The 22,717-nt window shown below is 38.7% G+C and overlaps 1 protein-coding gene across 3 annotated transcripts in view; it reads left to right on the top strand.

The window, feature by feature from the left end:
- The first annotated feature begins 4,554 nt into the window (after positions 1–4,554).
- The window catches only part of LOC122671689 (multiple inositol polyphosphate phosphatase 1-like), a 130,357-nt gene continuing 112,194 nt past the window's right edge, over positions 4,555–22,717 (top strand). The window contains exons 1-2 of one of the 3 annotated variants that reach the window (XM_043869063.1): positions 4,555–4,737; positions 5,569–5,656. In XM_043869063.1, the coding sequence (XP_043724998.1) occupies positions 4,589–4,737; positions 5,569–5,656 (237 nt within the window). In that variant the 5' untranslated portion in view covers positions 4,555–4,588. The remainder of the gene's footprint in view (positions 4,738–5,568; positions 5,657–22,717) is intronic. The other 2 variants (XM_043869064.1, XM_043869062.1) reach the window with 2 other exon arrangements.

Raw genomic sequence — 22,717 nt, 5'->3', positions numbered from 1 at the left:
CCCACTCTATTCTTTTTTCGGTAAGCAGCCACCCCCTCCATTCACGCAGTCGAAATTACCTAAATGCAATCATAAAGTATTGATGGGAGCTGATGTGGAGATTCCTCTTCATCACGAGTGTAGAGAAACTCAGTCCGTAGAAATACAGATTCGGCTAGGGGTGTCAATACCTAGCCTGAACCAATAAAATGACAGAAACCGACCAAAAAAACCCAAACCAAACCAAACCTTATCGAATTGTTTTTGAATTGGGGTATGATGGGATCGGCTGAAAATCAAACCACGTCGACCGACTGATATCTAGACCGAAAACTGAATCGAATGAAATCGATTAAAAAAATTTGACAATGAGGTTATAAATTAAATAGGTGAATTGATTATCCATTGATTTCAATATTAGTGATAAGATTTCGAGTTGTAGGGGGAAATTTTTTTTTTTTTTTGGGTAATAAGGGGAATTCTTATCAATGAGTATGAGGTTATGAATAGGGAAATTGATAGGGGTGTCAAAGGGCTGGACTTACCTTAAACCCTAACCAAACCCTAGGAACCTTAACCTAAACCTAAGCCCAGCCCAACCATGCCAGGGTTTTCCCAAGCTCGGCTTGGCCCTGATTGACCCTGATTCACCTTGAATATTATGGTCGATTGAGTCATGGAACTAATAAAACCCATTACAACCCACTTGTGTTAAGCCCATGGAAGAAAAACTCGACCGAAACTTGTCAAATCCACCAAGTAAACTCAATTTTGCAAGTTTTCGAGACAAGTTGAAGGGGGATTTTATAAAATCCCTGGATTCAACCGGGTTTCAATGGTTTCGACCATATCTCGGTGGTTTCGACACATATGCCCATCGAAACTAGGGGAAACTTGGCTTGAAACTAGGACAAATAGGTATTTATGCCAGAAATCAGGACAGACACTTATGCCATCTTTGGCATAGTTTTTATTTTTGATTTTTGACTTAAAAAACGTTTTTGGTTGTGTTTGGTATCATTTATGAAACCTGTTTCTATTTAAAACGGATTTTAAAAAAACCAAAAACCAAAAACCAAAAAGAGGTTGAAAGCCATTTATGATTTTTGGCTGAAAAGTGTTTTTCGCTATTTGTGCGGCACTTTAATGAACACGTGTTAATTAGTCCCAAATTCGAAGGCTAAAATAGTCATTTCATTTGGGTTTTAGAAAATCAAGCACCCCACCCTTCCGCCTTCTTCTTCTTCTTCTTCTTCTTCTTCCTGCAACCTCACTCCCCCCAACCACCCTGTACCGCAACCTCACCCCACCCTATCCCTGCAACTCCGTTTCACTCTCCTCATTATCACTTCTTTCCCACTATCTTCTTTTGCTGTTCTCCACTCACTTCCTCAACGTAATTTTAACCCATTCTAAATGATTCACAGCAGGGTACTAATCCCCACTTGAACACCCCTGATTCCTTTTCCTTTGTGGATTCCAACACTTCTACAGAAGTTAAAGGGTAAGTAAACAAGTTTTCCAGATTTCTAGTGGCCCGTCGGTTGAGTTCCAGATTTATCATTTCAGAAACCAGCCAGAATTTGTGTAGGAGTTACCTTCTCTCCTTCATCTTTGGTTGTTGTTTTTGTTGTCGATCAAAGGAGCAATGCAAGTTCTTTCTTCAGTCCATCGTTTCTCTTTTCCTTCTTCGTCTTTTTTTTTTCATTATTTTTCCTTGATATTCATCTGTTTAGGAAAACACCTTCCTTTCTCCAATGGCGGAGTTTCCGCTTTACTTGTTCTTGTTTTTGTTTTGCTTTTTTATTTGAGGTTGTGAACTCTGAATAATGGACATTTGAATCATGTTATTGACGCAGATAAGGCTTCATGGGTTTGCTGTGGGGTGGGCTCTGTTCTTGTTATTCATCCTTTGTAGAGCTCTCTCTGTTTCCGTGATTTCTATTTTCAGCTTTGAAGCAAGAGCAGAGAAGAAACAAACCATATCTCTCTTTACTTGGTGATAGCACAAACAAGTCCACTCCCTCCCTCATGGGAGATCAATGTGATTTTCAATCTCTTCATCTTTAATCAGATTCGAGACAAGCAGTCCGAGGTACGTACATGATCAGACAATCTTGGATTAGAGAGCAAATAGAGGATACCTCGTCAATGACAGTTGTTTGTTCGGAGCAGAGGTTTTTGTGATCAAGATTTCTGGTTGTTCGGAGGTATAAGTCTCTCTCTTTCCTGGTTTTGATTCTAAAGTTGGATAAGAGGGGTATCTTCTCCATAAAAAACATTATGCATATAGCTATACCAAACCTATTTCCTAGTAGACAATCTATTATGTCTATTGGTTACCAAACGATTTTTGCCTTTTGATAGAAAATGATTTTCATTAATGATTTTTGTTAAGTAGGTAAAAATAAAAAATAAAAATGATACCAAAGAGTGCCTTAGTTATGTCCAATATCATTTAAGTAACTATTTTTGTATTTGTATATCATTTACTTAAGATATTATTCATAAATAAGTAAATACCCCCTATTTGAATCCAATAAAAATAGTTAAAAAATCAAATTTCAAAAGAAAAAAAGTCAACCTTCCAATTCAAGAACAAAAACTGGATTTTCAACGGTAGGTGCAATTTTCAACTTTCTAATGCTGGTGTTTTTCTCAATCTAAAAATTCCATAAATCTTAATATGGTAAAACATTGCTAAAAAATCAAAAAGTGCGGTAAAATATTCATTTGTTTTGATGTCCAAAAAAATATTTTCATTCAGAACGATTTTGACAGTATTTACGCACACCAAATTAAGTTTGGCCGGTACATAACTCCTTCAATATAAATTAGATTTAAGCAATCTTGGACTTGTTGGAAAGCTGTTAAAACAAAGCTTTCTAACAAATCCAAGATTGCTTAAATCTCATTTATATTAAATGAGTTATGTTCTGGTCAAACCTTATTCAATACCATGTCCAAGAACAACATACAATATCAAACTTAGATCAAAACCACAAGTAATATTTTTAGTGTTCTCTATGTGAAACTAATGCATGGATTAGATTTAAAATGTAAAAAATAGGCAGCACAACAAGAATCAGGGAAAAAAAAAACAACTTTTGGGCCTCGAAACCAAAGTTCGAGTTAGCCTAGAGAAAGTACCAGGTTTTGACCGAGATTTAGTCGAAATCGAGACGAACTCGGTTTCTGGCTGGTCGAAACCTAGTTGAAACCCGAGTTTTAGAAACTTGGTTAAGCCCAAGCTTTAATATACATTGTATATATAATATCATGGCCCTGCTAGGGCCAAGGCCTCAACCCAGGCCTAGCCTTGGCAGGTCCAGCTGAACATTAAACCTAGCCCGACCCTGACTTAAACATAGGCCCGACCTAGCTCTGGTCGGGCTCAAGGCGGGTTGAGGCGGGCTAGGGCTGACCGGGTTTTTTTGACACCTTTAGAAATTGATTTCTAGCAATGGTTTTGTTGATCTCCTTGGTCAGTATATAAAATTAGTCGAACACCTAAATGAATGATTTGATAGTAAGGTTCATTTTGTGATTTCAATGTTAGTTATCTTCATACTAATTAGTTATCAATTGATTTCAATATTAGTTATATTCCCCTTCCAATGATTTTGCTACAAATGCTGTTTATCCATTGACTTCAATAATAGTTATCGTCCCCTTACAAGTTATTCATCCTTGTTCCAATTACAATATGAACATGTCAAAATTAATTTTCCTATTCTTGGTTGTTTACTTGTTTGACTTAAGGAAGATGATTTAAAGTAAAATACCGAATCTTTTCTCACTACAAGTTACGAATGTAAGATTTCATTGTGGTTCAAGCTCCAAAAAAATGATCTAAACCGATATTAACCCAATGATGAAAAACCAAAATAAATCAAAATCTTACCGGACCAAAATCGAAACGATTGAAAACCGAAATTCCTTAACTGTTTGGTTTTGGTCTCACTCATTCCTAGACCGAAACTGATTCAACTCGACCAAAACTAAGCCGAACCGACCATTTGACACCCTTAGATCCGGCTCCTCTCCAGCACACCCCCGAGCTACACCACGTCCAACACGACAACAGATGTCGACACGTGGCCAAGACGGTTTTGGTCTCACTCATTACCCTACCAAAACCAATTCAGCTTGACCGAAACCAAGTCGACCATTTGACGAATTTAGCTCGTCTTCAGGGAGCCTAGCACGCCTAGGGTGCTGCCAGCTGTTGGACGGTACCGCACTAATCCCTAGGCTTGTGCCAAGATGTGTGCAGCACAGCTCAACCGTTGGATGCCCCCTGAGCGCACTGGATTCCTTGGAGACGATCCTGATCTCCATTTGACACCCTAGATCCGAATCCTCTCCAACGCACCCTCGAGTTGTACCATGTTTGACATGACAGTAGATGTCGACACGTGGCCAGATGCCCCGGATCCAATTTCCGTTCTCGCCGTCCGAACAGCACCTGCCACATGTCGACATTTGCTGCCTCGCCAGACGTTGTGCAGCTTGGGGGTGCGCTGGAGAAGAGCCGAAACCAAGAAGTACCGGTCGCTTTCGTGGCATTTTATTCGAAGTGTAAGTCGGTGCTCCTTTTATTCCCACTATGACTACATTCTCTGTTCTTGTTTTCCAAGGAGAGAGATCAAGGATGGCCATGGCGACTCTTCTTCAAGTGTTTCTTCTGGCTTTACTACTACCTTCAAAGGCTGACGAAATCTTCGACGTTCGGAAGCATGTCTCGACAGTTACGAGGTATTTATATTCCCCCAATGCATTACACACATTTCTCAGAAATTTGATAGGAAATTTCCTTTTATTCTGCTTTTTTTTTTTTTTTTTCCCAATATTCCTTTTCCCTTATTTCCAGATTCACGATTGAATCACTTTTCATAGTTTCACTGTTTTGTGTTTGATTTCGGAAATTAAAAATATGTATACTGATAGTGAACTAAGTATAATTAGATACTGCTTTCTTCATTGCAAGAGTGATGTGATCCTTTTTGTTGCGAATTTATATCTTCTATCGTTAGATTGGGAACACATCCTGGAGAAAAAGGGGGGAATCGAAGGTCTTTTTAATTGTTAATTGCAATCAGGAGCTCAGTTCCCGTGTATCTATCTGTAGAGTACATGTACTGATAGCCCAGCTTGAGTCTTAGCCATTAATTTTGGGTTTCTGGGAAGAAGGGAGACCATCTATTGAGCAGCGCAATAGTTATTGAGCTATATTAAATTGGACAAATTCATGTTCAGTGTTTAGTGAGGCTGTCCAGTCGTGATTTTAGGGATGGTTAGCATATTACATATCTGGCATTTGCAGTTAATAGATGATTGCTTCAACAAAGTTAGCATCAAGAGCCCCTTTTATTTTAAAAATGATGAAAAATTTAAGTATGTGAAAGAAATTTCCAATTTTGGTCCTCTGAGATAGTAATTTGAATACTTTTTTTTGTTTTTCCATCAGACTTTGGAGCTTTAATTTTGGGATGAAAATACATCCTTCATGATGGGGCCATATTTCTTCACTAGGAAGAGAATTTTTGATGCTTGTATTGAATATCATGTTATTTGTCTTCAATGCAGATATGATATTGGGAAAGATGCGGCTGCCGATAACTATGTAGCTTCTACCATTCCAGATGGATGCACTGCAATCCACTTAAATCTTGTGGTAATTAATAATTTTTTCATGTAAATATTTTTATCGTAACATTATTAGTTCTGTCTGTAATATCGGTCCCATGCACGTTATTATTGTAGAGTTAGTTACTAACTAGTCAAAGTATGTTGATTTGCATGGTTGCTCCTATATTCTTCATATCTATTCGTCCTTTTTTAAGTCTGGGTTAAGAACATATGTTGCTCCCACTTTCTTCATATCTCTTTATAATGCAAAAGTCGACCTCGAAACAGGGAAACTAGCGAGAGATCGATTGCAGCAGGATGATAAAAGAACAAGCTAAATAACTAAAGCTGAATTTTTTTATTGCTATTTTCTGTTTACATATGAAAGAAGTACATCAAAAGATAGGAAAGAAAAGAAAGGGATATAGAAGGGGGATAGGATCAGCTATCTCAGCCCATCATCCTCTCACCCAGGGCTTCTCACCCACGGTAACGCCGCATCTCGCAGCTTCGTCAATAGCTCTTTTCTCTTCAATCTCGGTCACTTTTCTGTTCAGTTACATACATGTATTTATAATAAAACAACCCAATCCTAATCCAAGTAAGAAACTAATTAATAGAACCTATAAAGTAGAAACTAGACTCAAACTAGGAGTCAAAGTAGAACTAGGATTCCCAATTCGGATTACAACTCAAATAGAAAACTAAATAAGTGTATAATAATAAAAATCACACAAAAAATAACTCCCTAAGCTAACAGTCCAGATCACTAGATCAGACCCCAAATCACTGTTCACATGAACAATCTTTTTTTTTTTGGGTGGTCTTCTTCATGCTTCGATCTACATCACTTTATGTTCTCATAAATTTTGGCTAAAACTTACCTTTAAATAATTAAAGGAGATGAAAAAGCTTGAAACTGCAAAGCTGAACCACAAGAGTGAGATGGATTATACCTTCTTCTGTTTAATCTTTTTCTTTTGACTCCAGGTTGACCTTTAAGTCTTTAACTTGCTGTAGCCATGACAGGTATTATGATTAAACCATACTAATTTTGGGGATGGCTATTTACCTAATATCCGATAGCTTGCATATGCAGATGTAATAGCGGTTTTGTGCTTGACCTATTGGATCATTGTGTTAGAATATATGTACTCCAGAATACCGCCACGGTATTCTGGTCCTTTTGGGGGTATTTTTATGTTATTAAGTGTTATTAGCTTATGTCGACTATGCGGGTTTTAGTCCCACATCGCCTAGCTTCTATTATTTGTAACTTCCTCTTTATTATAAATAGAGGGGCCTTTGTCTCATTAATACAATCAATTCCATTATTTTATTTCCTCTCTCTGACCCACGGTTCAACCAACATGGTATCAGAGCTGGTCTGATCTAGGTTAGAGAGAAAAACCCTATTTTCTCCCTTCTTTTCCTCCAATCGATCTCACCTCCTCTTCTCCCTTTTCTCATTTTTTCCTGCTCTTGTTCTTCTCTCTTTCAGCCCAAAAACAGGGGCAGCACTAATGAGGTAGACATAATATCGATGATTTAGTGCTGCCACCCTTTCTCTTCTATCGTTTTTCATTAAAATCCTGCTGGACCCTAATCTGTGATTTGGTGTTTCCCTTTTGTCTTTGGAGATCAGATTCCTATCACCTAAAGAAGACTGATCCTCCACTTTTGGAGCACCATATGCAGCCTCTTCCAGCACCTTTCTACCCTATTTCATTGACCTCCTTTCCTTTTTTCTATTTCTCCATCTTTCATTAACCTTTCCAGCCCCTACCCTAATCGATCTCAACTTGTCAGGGTTTTTCAAAATCCTGCCTCCAATCGATTTTAGGGTTTCCCTTTTCAGATGCAGCTAATTTTTTGGGGGTGATTCCCTACTACTACAAGCCATACTCGACCTAAGTTTGGACCCTTTCTGATGGCTGGATTTGTTTCTACAGCAAAAATTACTTAACCTACTAATTTGGTTACCTGCCAAAAACCCTGACTTTTAGGTTTCAGTTTTTGCTAATTTTTGGAGGGATGATTACTTCCCACTTCAAGGACCAATCGACCTCAATATTGCACCTATCCAAGTTTTTTGAAGACCCCTACCCCAATCGATCTCTTCTTTTCAGGGTTTTCCAAAACCCTGATAAAAATCGATTTGGGCTAGGGATGTTTGTTGCTGTTCGAGTGCTTTGGAGGTGGTTCTAACATTAAAAGAGAACTCTCCTTCATTAGTTCAAGGCTTGAAGAAGGTCTACTGCCCAAGATAGCTGCTGCCCTCATTATCTGCGATTTTTAGGTATTTCTCCCATGTGAAGATCAAGTCTCAATTACCAAGGAGATTGGTCATTCGAACTGGAGATCCATTCCTGCAGTTTTTGGTCAGCAAGTATTACAATAAGCAAGCACCTTTGACATGTCAGCCTCCCCTTTGTTGAAGACCCCTTCCCTACAATCGATATTCACTTTCAGGGTTTTTTACAAAACTCTGGCTATAATCGATCTAAGGGGTAGGGCAGTCCACAGTTGCTAACTTTTTGAGGAGAGTTTTATCAACATCAGAGGGGTATACAGCCCATTATTCAGCATCTTACATCAGGTTTTTTAGTAAAAAAATTCCAGTTCATTCTGTTGGCTTGGTTTCTTCAATTATCAAGCTGTTTTTCTTGTTCCTATATGGCTGGCTGCTTCAACTACCTATGGATTTGTCTGGTTATTTATCTTATTTGACTGGTTATTATGAGCTTCACTACCTAGCTGGCTGGTGTTATTGATTGGCTTCTGTAAGCATGACTGGTTGATGTGTTACTGCTGCCTTCATGTGGAATACTGCTGCCCTATAATTGTGACTGTGTTTCCTCTTATTGGAGATCGAATTTCTCTCGTTATTGAAGACTCGAATCTACTACCTTGGAGATCAGCCTATTTGGGATTACCACAGTGTGTTCCACAATTTTTTGGTTGCACCTACGAAGCTATTCGGTCATGTGGAGCCTTTCTGGTTAATATCCGGCATACTTTGGAGCTTGCATACTAGCATTGTTACAGATTCAGATCTGATCCAGTTTTGTTGAGGCTACTTCCATTCATTGCTGTCCGGATATCTTCTTAGTACTGTCTAGCATGTGGGAGTTTCTACCATGGAATCTTTTGCACAATTGCTCCTCCTTGTTTGAAGATTGAACAAGCCTTGACAATTGGAGCATTTCCTACTTCGAATCAAATTTGTATCTTTTTCAGATCTGAATATTGGGGTTAGGAGTTTCTCCCCTGCAGGGGTTTCCATTCGAAGTGTTTGTTTGATTGATGGAAGAAGGTTGGAGCTTTCTATGTTACCCAAGTTAATCCTACTCCATTATCCCACTGTTGTTTTTCTTTCACCACCTCCCAAAACATACCTTTGGCATTACCCATAACATCCTTGGAAGTTAATGGTATTCTCTTCTTTACCATTTCTTCTTTTTCCATTACACTTGGCAGCCATTGAACCATTCTGGAATGTTATGTTTGGCCTTATCTCTAACCTAATCTCTCTTATGTCCACGTGCACTACATGTGAGGGGGGGATTATATACAGTATAGAGTATACCTGCAGCCATTGCAGAGAGCAGAACATGCAGGGACACTTGGTGCAAAACATAGAGAAGGTCAGAGGTTTCACGCAAAACATAGAGAAGGTCAGAGGTTTCACCATTGCCAATAAGTATCTACCTTGTTATTGGGTTACGTTTGCCGTAAGGGGGAGGTTGGTGTTAAAAGTTTTGAAGATGTTTGGTTATTGCCTGCCCATATGAGGTCCTACAGTTTGGTTGTTTCCGCTGCTTTCTGCCCTAGTTACTTACCTTCAAGATTATCAGTCAGAGATTCATCCCTGGACAATTGTTGAAGATTGGTAACAATTGATCAAGTCTGCCCAAGTTTGAAGGTCTATTTTTTTCAAGTTCTTGAAGGTCTATTTGGGAGCTGGATTCTGCTACAACTTATTTTTCCCATTTTATTCAAGTTGGGCATTATTACCTTGTATGCGCCAACTTGAGGGGGAGTGTTAGCATTGTTATGGAGAGAGTTTTTTTTCTTTAGTAGAGAGTTTTTTCTTTAGTCCACTCTGGATCTTCCTTCTTTCATATTTGTATAATCTAGCGTGAGGGGGAGTGTTAGAATATATGTACTCCAGAATACCGTGGGGGTATTCTGGTCCTTTTGGGGGTATTTTTATGTTATTACGTGTTATTAGCTTATGTCGGCTATGTGAGTGTTAGTCCCACATTGCCTAGCTTCTATTATTTGTAACTTCCCCTCTATTATAAATAGAGGGGCCTTTCTTTCATTAATACAATCAATTCCATTATTTTATTTCCTCTCTCTGATCCACGGTTCAATCAACACATTGGCATGAGAAAGATTCTTGAAATCTCATCTTACTAACATGATTATCTCATGATCAATTTTCTTTTCTTCAAAGCATAGATGTCCTTAGGTGTCTATTAGCATTTGTTGACTTGCTTTTCAACATTGAGTAAGCTAGACAATAGGGTCCTGCACTGTGGACTTAGGGATCCTTTTGAGCTTGAACTTCCAATTAGTCATGATCCTTAACACAGCCTGCATAGACTACTCCGCCCTTGCTGTTTTCATGGTTATGGCCTCTATGCTGAGGTGTCCGGGTAACAAAGTGGATGAGCAGAATTACTATAAAGGTTATGTTTTTGAAAAATGTTTATAATATTTCCAATTATTCCTTTAATCTTTCACCTCAGAAACAATAAACCTCTAGTCAGATTATCTACCTCTGAATTCATAACCAGAGAACTTATCAATCCTTCGAATGAATGATTGAGAACCCTTTATTTACTAAAATGAGTTTGTAAAAAATGAATCGTTAAGATTTTTTCTTTTAATTCAAAATGAAGCTACAGGTACGCATGTGATTTGAGAATTTCTAAAATGAAGCTACAGGTATGCATGTGACTTGAGAGAATTTTTATCTCCTTTTTTCTTTCTTTCCTCGGGGGGGAGGGGGGAGGAGGGAGGGGTTGGGCTTCAAAAATAACAAAAAGGAATAGCAAAACTTTGTGACTCGTACTCAAAATGACCAGAAACCATAAAGGGGAGGGCATGTGGGGTGTGTTCTACGAGTGTGAGAAATTATATGCTTGCTGTACAATGGAATGGCAATGGGACAGCCATCTCCCAGAAAAAAAAGGTGGACAATGGAATGCGCTGGAGAACCATCTCCCAGGAAAAAAGGGAGGGGGGGGGGGGGTTGCTCCCAGGCCTTTGAAATCCTTCCTGAATGCAGTTGTGTTGTTAGTGATCCAAAATCCTAATATAGAGTTGAACAATGGTTTTTTTTCGTGTTGTCAAAGAGTTAAACAATGAAATAGATGGCGAGTGCCTGATCGAATTGATCGGATCATGTAGGAACAAGGTTCAAGTCTATTAGTTGGTCTGTTAGGATGCCTCAGCTCCTAATTAAAGAGATTAGGGTTTAATAGAACACGAGTAATTACGGAAAAGTAGTGAATTAGGGTTGCTGAAGCGAGGGTTGGAAGTACTGAACAGATTAAGGAAACTCAGGGATGTTCTGCTCACAGAAACAATGAATTTTCAGAATAGTGAAAATCTGATAACTCAGGATTGAAGGTTCAGATTGGGCCGAGATTCAGGTCAAGTGGAGGACTTGATAGGACCTTTCAGACCCCAAGTTGTGGCTGGGACCAGAGAAGCTTTGATGGGTACTGCTGGGGGTTCAATATTCTCGGATGGAACAGGGGTGGTTTGTTTAACACTAACAAAACAAGTTTAGAACTAAGGGTTTTCAATGGATCAAAGGCATAATGATATTAGACAGTCCTATATCAAGTTTAAGAGAAAACCAACCCTGTATATGAAGCAAGGTTCTAAAACTCGGGTTTCAACCAGCTAGAAACCGAGATATGGTTGAAACTTGGTTGAAACCTGTGATTTTTTCCCAGCCAACTTGAGCTGGTGGTTTCAAGGCCCAGAAATGCTTTTTTTGATCTGATTTTTTGTATACAGCCTATTTTTGACATTATAAACACAATGCATGAACTATTTTCACACACAAAAAAAAGGGGTCAAAATGGTACTTGTGGTTTTTGACCCAAGTTTACTAGTGTACGCACAGTGTACTGAGAATCATAGTTGTCAGGACAGACATTTATTTATGACCCAAGTAGATGTTTTTGTATTTGTATTTCATTTACTTAAGATATTATTCATAAATAAGCAAATACCCTCCTACTGAGAATACCCCCTACTTAAGATATTATTCATAAATAAGCAAATACCTCCTACTGAGAATCATACAACCTATTTTTGACCTAAGTAAATGTTTTTGTATTTGTATTTCATTTACTTAAGATATTATTCATAAATAAGCAAATACCCACCTATTTGAATCCAATAAAATAAGTTAAAAAATCAAATTCCAAAAGGATAAAAAGTCACCTCCCAGTTCAAGAACAAAAACTGGATTTTCGGCGGTAAGTGAAATTTTCAACTTTTTAATGTTGGGGTTTTTCTCAAATCTATAAATTCCATAAATCTTTATATGGTAAAACATTGCTACAAACCAAAAGTGCGGTAAAATATTCATTTGTTTTGATGTCTAAAAAATTATTTAAAGTTTCCAGCAAATCCAGGATTGCTTAAATTTGATTTATATTGAAGGAGTCATGCTCTGGTCAAAGTTAATTTGGTGTGCGTGAATGATGTCAAAATGGCTTTGAATGAAATATTTTTTTAGACATCAAAACAAATGAATATTTAACTACACTTTTGTTTTTGAGCAATGTTTTACCATATTAAAATTTATAGATTTAAGAAAACCCCCAGCATTAGAAAGTTTAAAATTTCACCTATCGCTGAAAATCCAGTTTTTGTTCTTGAACTGGGGGGTTACTTTTTATCTTTTTGGAATTTGATTTTTTTAACTATTTTTATTGGATTCAAATAAGGGGGGTATTTGCTTACTTATGAATAATATCTTAAGCAAATGAAATACAAATACAAAAACATTTAATTAAATGATTGTTGGAATATATAATCCGGAATACCGTGGGGGTATTCTGTTCCTTTTGGGCTTGTTTAGTTATTAAGTTATTAGGATTAGATTGATGCTCTTATTGAGTCAGCTAGTGAGGGATAGTTTTGTCTATTTATGTCCCTTTGTAATATTTCCCTCTATTATAGGGGCTTACCTATCAACGAAATCAAGCCATTCTATTCTCTCATTCTCTCTTTCTAACTCACGGTTCTGCTAACATGGTATCAGAGCCAACTTTGATCTAGGTTAGATAGGAGAGAAAAAAACCTTTCTTTCTTCCATCACCTTCTCCTTCCTTTCTCTCTCTCTCTCTCTCTCTCTTGGTTTCTCTTTCTTTTGGTTTTAAGCTTTTCTTCCTTGTAAGAGGGCAGCACTAATGAGGAAAACCTAAACCAATGATTTAGTTGCTGCCCTCCCATAACCTACCTATCTCTTTTTTATAATTTTCTAATAAAAAACTGCTGGAACCATCTCTGCGATTTGGAGTTTCCCAGAATTATTTGGAGATCAGATTCCTATCACCATGGAAGGCTGATCTTCCATTATTAGAGCTCCCTCTGCCTTCTTTTCCAGCACCTATCTACCTTATTCCATAGTTCTCTTTCCCTTTTTTTCTTCTCCAGCTTTCATTAACCATTCTAGTCTTGATATACCCAATCGATCTCTACTTTTCAGGGTTCCCTGACACAAGTCAATTATTGGGTTAGAGAGGTTTGCTGCTGCTTTGGTTTTTTGCAGGTGTTTCTACCATCAAGAGAGGCAATCTACTTTAACTATTCATGGCTTGAAGAAGTTCTTTTATCTATGAAAGCTGCTGCCCTATTTTTTTCTGCACTTTTTGGTGTTTCTCCGTCTTGAAGATCAAGTCTCAAACACTACAAGAGATTGGTTGTTCGTATTGGAGATCCATTCAAGCAGCTACCAGAAATCATCACACTTTGACAAGTCATCATCAGTTTTTTTTGAAGCCCCTTACCCTCCAATCGATCTCAAGTTTCAGGGTTCCTCTCTTGCTGATTTTTTGAGGAGAGTTTTATCACCATCAGAGGAGTACTCGACCCAAGTTTCAGCATCATTCATGGAGTTTTTTGACAAAATTCAGGTTTCTTCCTTATGGTCAACTTCTACAACTATCAACCTATTTTTTCCTAGTTCCTATGTGGCTGGCTGCATCACTTACTATTGGATCTGCTGAGTTATTGTCTTCTATTTGCTGGTTCTATTGAGCTTTCATTCATCCCTTGCTAGTCCTGTTGATTGGCCTCTGTAAGCATGACTGGTTAAGGTGTTATTGCTGCCTTTATGAGGACTACTGCTGCCCTGGTCTTGAGACTGTGTCTGCGTAATATTGGAAATCGAATTTCTTTCACCTTATTGAAGAATCGAATCTACTACTTTGGAGGTCAGTTTCTATTTGGGATTACAACAATTGTTCCATGGTTATTGGTTGCGACTACGAATCTATTCAGTTGTGTGAAGCTTTTCTTCAAGTTTATATTGAACATACTTTGGGAGATTGCTCCAAGCATTATTGTTCTCTAATTCAGATTTGATCCAAGTTTTCGAGCAGTTTATTACATCAATTCTGCCCAGATATCTTCATCAGTTCTATTCAGCATATGGGAGTTTATAGATTGGAGTTTTGCACACTGGTTCTTCCTTGTTTGAAGATTGATCAAGCCTTAAGATTGGAGCCTTTCCTTATTCCAAATCAGATCTGTTTTTTTTTTACTTTAAATCAGATCTGAATATTGGAGTTTGGTGTTAGATTCTCCTCTGCAAGAGTTTCCATCTAAGAAGTTTGTTTGATCGATTGAAGAAGGTTGAAAATTGATATGTTGCATTACTCCATGATTCTTTATCCCATTGCTTCTTCAATTACCCATATCCCATAACAACTTTGGAAGTTTATGGTATACTCTAACTTGCCATTCCTTCCTTTTCCCATACCCATATCACTTTTGGAGAATTCTGGAAGTTTATACTTTTGCACTATCTCTTACATCATCTTCGTTATTTGTCCACATGTACTACTACACGTGAGGGGGGGGGAATATGTACAATACACCTGCAGACATTGCAGAACGCAGTACTTGGAGGAACATTGGTGAAAAACATAGAAGATTAGTTTTCTCTACCATTGCCATTGGGTATCCTTCGTTATTGGGTTGAGTTTGCCATAAGGGGGAGATTGAAGTTTTGAAGCGTATTGAAGATATTTGGTTGTTGCCTGCCTATTTGAGGGTTTACAGTTGGGTTGATTCAGTTGTTTCCGCTGCCTGATTCAGTTTATTCCGCTGCTTGCTGCCCTAGTCTTTCACTTCAAGATTTTATGTCACTATGACAATCTGAGATACATCACTGGACCGATATTGAAGATTGGTGAAAGCTTTGCTGATCAAGCTTGCGTAGTTTTTTGAAGATCAATTATTTTAAGTTTTTGAAGGTTGGTTTGGGAGCTTCATTCATCTGTCAAGCTGGACTCTATTGTAACTCTGTTTCTTCCCATTTTTTTTGGGCATTAGTGCCTAATATGTGCCAACTTGAGGGGGAGTGTTAGAATGTTGGAGTTTTTTTCTTATTAGTTCAAGCTGGAGCTTCTTTTTACTTATATGTATAATCCAGCTTGAGGGGGAGTGTTGGAATATGTAATCTAGAATATTGTGGGGGTATTCTGGTCCTTTTGGGCTTGCTTAGTCGTTAAGTTATTAAGATTAGATTGCTGCTCTTATTGAGTCAGCTAGTTAGGGATATTTTTGTCTATTTATGTCCCTTTGTAATATTTCCCTCTATTATAAATAGAGGGGCTTACCTTCAATGAAATCAAGCCATTCTATTCTCTCATTCTCTCTTTTTAACTCATGGTTTTGCTAATAATGATATTAGGCATAAATATCTATCCTGGTTTCTGGCATAAATAACTGTCTGTCCAAGTTTTAAGCCAGGTTTCTCAAGTTTCGATGGGCATGAGTGTCAAAACTTGCGAATTATGGATTGTTTCGGTCGAAACAGGTCGAAACTAGTGACTTTTTAAAATCCACCCACATCTTGTCTCGGTTTCTTGCGAAACTGAGATATCTTGGTGGTTTCAACAAGGTTTCGACTGTGTTCTCTTTCCATTATATGAAGTTATAAATAAAATCGACAAGCTGACACTAGTTTAAAAAAACATTGGTGCAGCACCAAGTGCTCACACCCTAAGGAAGAAGAAGAAGAAAAATCAGCCCTAAAATTAGGGCTTAGTTTGGGAGCCGTAGCTTAGGTTTGCATTTTAGTATTTTCCATAATTAGTTTTTATTTAAGCTTATTTGTAAACTTAAATTGAACCGGTTCAAACCATGGTTCAATTTAAGTGATTTAATTAAGTCTTTTATTTTAAGTTGTTAGGGACAATTAGGTCTTTTTATTTTAAGTTTTAAGTTGTTTTATTAGGTCCCCACCCCTCCACGCTTTAGTGAGGGAGTGTTTTGCTTAGACTAGGATTTTGGCAATTGGCCTTTTATTATAAATATTAAATTTCGTGGGAGGCTCCCCCACAGTTGATTAATTAAAATAAAAAACAGAATTTGTGCTGCTGCCATTGTTGTTGTTGTTGCTCCTTGAGAGTGTTGCATCCTTGTGGTTCTATCAAGGTGGAAAGGGTAGGTGGATCTCCTACGACTCCTTGCATCGAGACGATTGGGAGGATCTCCATTGAAGGTGGTTCCATCCTTCTCCATTACTCCAGCTTGCTGCCAGAGGAGTCTGCAGATTGACATCCAACTTCTGTTTCTAATCCTCTAATCCCTTCCTTAATTGATTCCTCTTTATTTTTATTTGAGTTCCATAACCCTAAACACCCTTAACTCTGTCCAGCATCAATTCTTCATCAGAACTCCCTCATATTTGGATCATAGCTTCCCCTTAGCACCCCCTCCACTGGATCCTAATCTGCTGCCCCAAATTATCACTGAAACCCTAATTCCCTTCTCTATTAAAACCCTAAAAACCCCAAGATCTTCCTAGACCTAACCAGCCATCAGAATTACACCATAATACAGCCGAATCTCCTTCCCATTGCCCCTAGCACTCGACCAGAAGCCCTGGTCCAGATTCCTATCTAAAACCCTAGTTTTAGCTACTTTCCCTATTTCCCAAAACCTGAAACCCTAACCCTAATTTTCTGGAATTTAGAAACTCATTCAACTAACTTAACCTATACCATTAGCTTCCCCTAGACCTGCCTAGTTTTATTATTTATCACATTCACCTATTATTCTAACCTAAACCCTAGGAATTGACCTAAACTTCAATTCTGCCCTATTGCAACTGCAGATTCAGCAGCCCCTTGGTTTCTTTATCATCAGATCCTAGATATTTGGCCTCTAGTAGGTCCTTTGCCTATCTAGAGCTACATTAAGTGGTATCAGAGCTAATGGCTGACCCCATGGCTGGAATGCTCGAGATGTTCCAGAAGCTTGTTGCTGAACAAAGGGCTGTAACTGAAGCCCAGAAGGCTACAACTGATGCAATTATGGCTAGATTGCTACAATTGGAAGAACAGAGAGTCACCCTTGGCAGAGACAAAAACTTACCCATAGATGAAGACAAGTACCAACTCAATTCGGTGGTACAAAGGCTACCTGACAGAGATGGGGATCCCAGGGATGATTATAGGGGTCACAGAGATGGATCCAGAGATCACAGGGATAGACTCAGAGATGACAGAGATCGTTGGGACAGAACCAGAGGTACCCGTGAGCCTTCCTGGGAATACAGAGATCGACATAGAGGCTACAAAGATAGAGATAGAGAAGACCGGGACAGAAATAGAGGTTGCCAGCCTACTTTTGAGGAGTACAGAGATCCTACTTCACTGGAGACCAAGGTCCTAATCGGCGCCACATTGACAATTGGAAGTTGAAGCTTGAACTGAGAGAATTCGATGGTGATCATGACTCTCTGGTATTTTATGATTGGCTTGCTGCCCTGGACGATTATTTTGACTGGTATGATTTGTCTGAAGAGAGGAAGATGAAGCTAGTCCGTACTAAACTTGTTGGACCAGCACGTGAGTGGTGGAGGACCACTGAAAGGGAGATGGACTTTGACGGGACTGCACCCCGCACTTGGGAGGACATGAAATACGACCTGAGTAAGAGTGCTTGCCAAGGCACTTCAGGTCTTAGTTTCAGGATCAATTCAACTCCCTACTCCAAGGGACCATGATTGTATCTGAGTACATGAAGAAATTTGATGCACTTTCTTCTCGCACTGGCATTAGAGAGGAGGGCATCCAGGTGCTTTCACGATTCAGGTTGGGTTTGACAAGTGAGATAAACAGAGCAATTGGTGTGGTCGAAGTTACAGACATCTGGGATTGCTTTGAGAAGGCCTTGAAGGTAGAGGAGCTACTGGCTTCAAGTAAATAACTGGGTTCTACTTCCAAGCCAAGCTACACCGGCGCTAGCACCTCACGACCAAGGTTCTAAGACTCGGGTCTCGGTGGCATTTCGGTCAAGCCAAAAACCGAGTCGAGCCGAGATCTCGGCGAGTTGGTGTAATTTTTTTTTTTTTTGACTCGGACCCCCAATTTGGTGGGTTTTACACATTTTTTGGGTCCGAAACTTGGTATCTAGCCTATTTCAGGCCATTTAAACACAATGGCATGCCCAGATTTGCCAAAAAACAAGTCCAAATATGAGTTTTACTTTGGACCATAGGTTGGTAGGCGACGAGTCGTACTAAAAGTCTAAAACAACCTACTCTATATATAATTTAGTAAAACTTGGCAAATTTAGCAATCAAAGCATTCTAATTAGTACATATCAAATTATCAATCAAAACATTCAAATAAAAAGTACATTACATCAATGTTCACTGAATTTGTTATATAAAATATGATTGAGTAATAAATTCATTCCCATATTGATCCACAAAGAATTCCCATGTCATGGAATTGCTGCAGTATTGCACATAGTGTGACATGGCTGCCATATAAGTCTTCTGATCAACATATACCAGTCTCCCTATCTTAGGGTACATGGGAGGCTGTTGGTATGAGGTGTAAGATGAATTGCTACTGTCATATTGAGTTTAAGACATGTATGGTTGGTTTGGGATTGGGAATATGTACCCAAAACCTGACCCAGAGCTTTGATTGTCATACTCAGCTGTTGACTGCCCATACTGACCATAGGCACTATAATCAGAACCGGTGCTCTCCTGGCCATAGTCATAGCCATGATGATGCTGAGATGATTGCCATGACTGATGCTCACTAGTAGTATCTATACTCATGCTTCCGAAACTTGCAAGCATGGTGTTCATACTGTTGTCATCATCTTGAGCATCTAACTGATGTGAGTGTTGGCGACCCTTTTTTCTTTTGTATGTTTTAGGGTGGCCACCATGGTCTTGATCTTAAGTGGCATGCGTAAACTGAGACTCACCGGTGAAACGCACAGGGTCCCCTTGTGTTCCCACCTCACACTGGTATTGCTCGCGCATCCCCTTATGACGATCATTATAATAACCGCCACTCGGCATGCCACGACCACCACGACCACCACCACGACCACCACCATCACCACCATCACCATCACCATCACCATCATCACCATCACCACTGTCATCACCACTACCATCATCATCATCAGCAGGACTTCGTACAGCAGGCTCAAAAGGTTTCGGTGACTCTGCATGTGCACGCCCCTCTTGTGACGACATATAATCCTCAACATCGATCTTTGATTACGACGCAATGGTGGGGTCGGGCCTACCCCCAGTGCTGATCCATATCAGGTGTACCACGATCCCTCACCCACTGGAATAGGGGATCCTCATCGTCATCAGAGTCCTCTTGGAAAATGTTGGATAGTTCAATGGGTTCTTTATCATTGGCCTCAATTCCTTCACATATGTGCCTCATCCTTAATCTCATATTGTAGTGCATATACACAAGCTGCTCCAGTCATTCGCTACCCAACCTGTTCCGCTTCTTTGAATGTATGAATGAGAATGTACTCCAGTTGCGCTCACATCCGGAGGATGAACAAGTTTGTGAGAGCATTCTCATTGCTACCTTCCTCAGGTTGGGTGAACTTGTACCATAAAGCACCCACCAGTCGGCTGCATTACATATATAGAATAGTAAGAATATGTACATTCTAAAGAGATAAAATTATAATTCATAAATGTAAATATGTAATATCATGCCACCTACCAGGGTCTGACTTTTTTCTACCCTCCACTGCAGCTTGTCGACCGAAACTTGCTGAGGCTTCTCTAAAGTATTTGATCTATTTTTAATTTGAGGAATTAGTATTTCCTATTTAATAATTACATTCATAAACTAACTACCAAAGTACCAAAGTCCCATACTCTCACCTCATCATTGCAAGCGATTGTGTCTTTGGATTGAGCTCTAACTTCAGCGATGCAGATTTGAACGCCTCTAACAATTCTATGTCTAGCCCAAGATCATGGGAGTAGTGATACTTTGGATTCAAATAGTATCTTTGGTAAAGTAGACACCACAAATATGATTTGTTAGTGACTTTACTGACTTAATGCCTTTGGGTTTTGAATATGTAAATGTAAAAAAGTTATAACATTTAAAGTGTAAAGTATGTTGAACTCACCAGCTTTATGCAATGGATGACTCAAGTGCTTCTCCCACCGCTCATCAATGATGTTAGTGTAGGACTTTGCACTTCGAGGTATAGCAGCTCTAACAATTTCCTTCATTTTTTGGATGGCAGCATAAATGTGGGCCAAGGTAGGCTTCTTCTCTGTATCAACCATCCTCAGTATTGCCACCACTGGCTCTAATATGGCAACCACTTTCCCCAAGTCCTTCCCAAATCCATCACTTGCAATGGTCTGTTGTGCTGCCTTTGCATCTTCTGACTTAGAACCTTGCCAACCAAACCATTTATCACTTGCAAACATAGACCTCAGACCTATCGCCTTAGTCTGAAAGCTCTTCAATGCAATGTAATTGGTGGTAAATCGAGTGACACCAGGCCTCACTAAATCTCCATTGCATTTCTCCCTCAACAAGGCTAAAGCATAAGAATGGTTGTACATAAAAGTTGTCACTTGTGTTGCCCTATATACCACACCCGCCACCAAAGTCTTTTTCCCCATGTCCTTCAGCATTAAATCAATAGAATGGGCTGCACATGGGGTCCAAAAGAGCCGGATCCTCTTACTCTTCTTATTCATCAACTTCTCTCCAGCCTTTTTAAAGTTGGAACCGTTACCCGTCACAATTTGGATAACGTTCCTTGGTCCTACCTCCTCCACCACTTGCTTTAACTCCTTATACAAGTATGATCCTTTACATTATTTGATGCATCGATGGACTTCAAGAATACAGTCTTTCCATTGCAACTCACCATGAAATTTATGATGGATAGTCTAGTAGATCCAGTCCATCCATCAGCCATAAGAGTAACCCCATATGTCTCCCACATTGGCTTCAAACTATCAATGTAATCTTTCAGCTCCTGTACCTCCTGAGGCAAATATACATTGTATAATTCATGTGGTGAAGGTCCCTTCCATCCTGCACCAGCCCTCCCTGCAGCATCAAGGAATGCATTATAGTATGTTCCTTGTGCTACATTGGCTGGAATGCTATGGTAAAGCATGAACTTGCTGAAGGCTTTTCGTGCTTCCTCTTGTTTACCACCAAATATTTGCGGGAAGGTTGGCTGGTAGGCATCTTGTTGCCTAAAAGTTGTGGGATCCTGCTCAAAAATGGGCTCTAGAGCTTGTACTCGTGGTCGGGTTTGGGGTCGTGGTATATTTCTTGTCCCAGTGCTTTTCCTCCTCTCATCTTCTTGCACTGGTGCAGCTGAGCCAGATCCACCAGCTCCTCTTGCTTGCTCATATGTTCTTATATTCTCAAAATGAAAACTTTGTCTACTCTCAGCCAAAGTCTGCTGGTAAATTCTCTATTCAGCCTCGGATTGAAACTCACCAGGTGGAGGCTCAATGTCAGTATCATCTCCGCCACGGACCTCTACACCAGTCCTCTCTAGTACTGCCTCATCAAACTCTTGTTGTATTCTTTCCCTCTCAGCTTTCTTTAATCTTCCTCCTTTCAAGTGTTGTGCCATTGCCACTTTCACTTGGACAGGAACATTTGGGCATGAGACAACATCCTTGCCTGTACCAGATAAGTGTTGCTTTAACCTAGTGGCTCCTCCAGATAGCAACTTCCCACAATAATTGCATTTGGACTTCTTTTTATCTGCGGACATGGGGACTCCATGTTGCCATGCTATATCAGACACTGTATACAAAATGTCTTATATTTTACACTGTTACATAAAAAAGCATGTATTAATAACCATGGATCACTTAAAGTAAGGTATTCAAGACTTAAAGTATGCTATTCATAATTCTTAAACGTAATGTCAAGCAACTAGAATTATGAAATAACTATCTCTTATTTATCCCCTAACCCTAGTATTTATTTCTTAATTAAAAATAATATTTTGAATTTAAAAAAAAAATATTTATACCTTAAAGTATAAGAAAAATATAATGTAATGATGTATTTGACACCATTTCAAGTTGAATATTATGTACATAATTTTCCATAAGCAACAAGTATTTTTCCTTAATATTATATATTTTTTAAAATTTTTTATAATATATTTATTAAATCTGAAAAATAAAATAAATTTTTTTAATGGGTGAAAATAAAAAATTAATCCATGGGGCTGTAGAGCATCCCAAGTTGTTTAACATATTTCAAATTCATTTTCAAACAATCACTATTCATCCTATTTTTTTCATTTTCTTTTTTCAAATAAATCATTTATTTTTCCAGAAATTATAATAAAAAATTTAATAACTGAAAAGTAAATCCGACTCCATCAAGTGATAGATCGGGTAAGTATGTTTAACATATATCAAAACCACATGAATCTATCAAGTATTACACAATTTTTTTTGAAAAAAATAGATTTGGGAAAAATTAGAAAATACCTTTGAAATCCTACAAATTGGTGATGATTTGGAGTTGAATCTTCACTTTACCAC

This window comes from Telopea speciosissima, chromosome 8 (assembly GCF_018873765.1).
Source record: "Telopea speciosissima isolate NSW1024214 ecotype Mountain lineage chromosome 8, Tspe_v1, whole genome shotgun sequence".
Taxonomy (NCBI): domain Eukaryota; kingdom Viridiplantae; phylum Streptophyta; class Magnoliopsida; order Proteales; family Proteaceae; genus Telopea; species Telopea speciosissima.
Note: the sequence above shows the minus strand (reverse complement) of the source record. Positions and strands in the feature narration are given on the sequence as shown.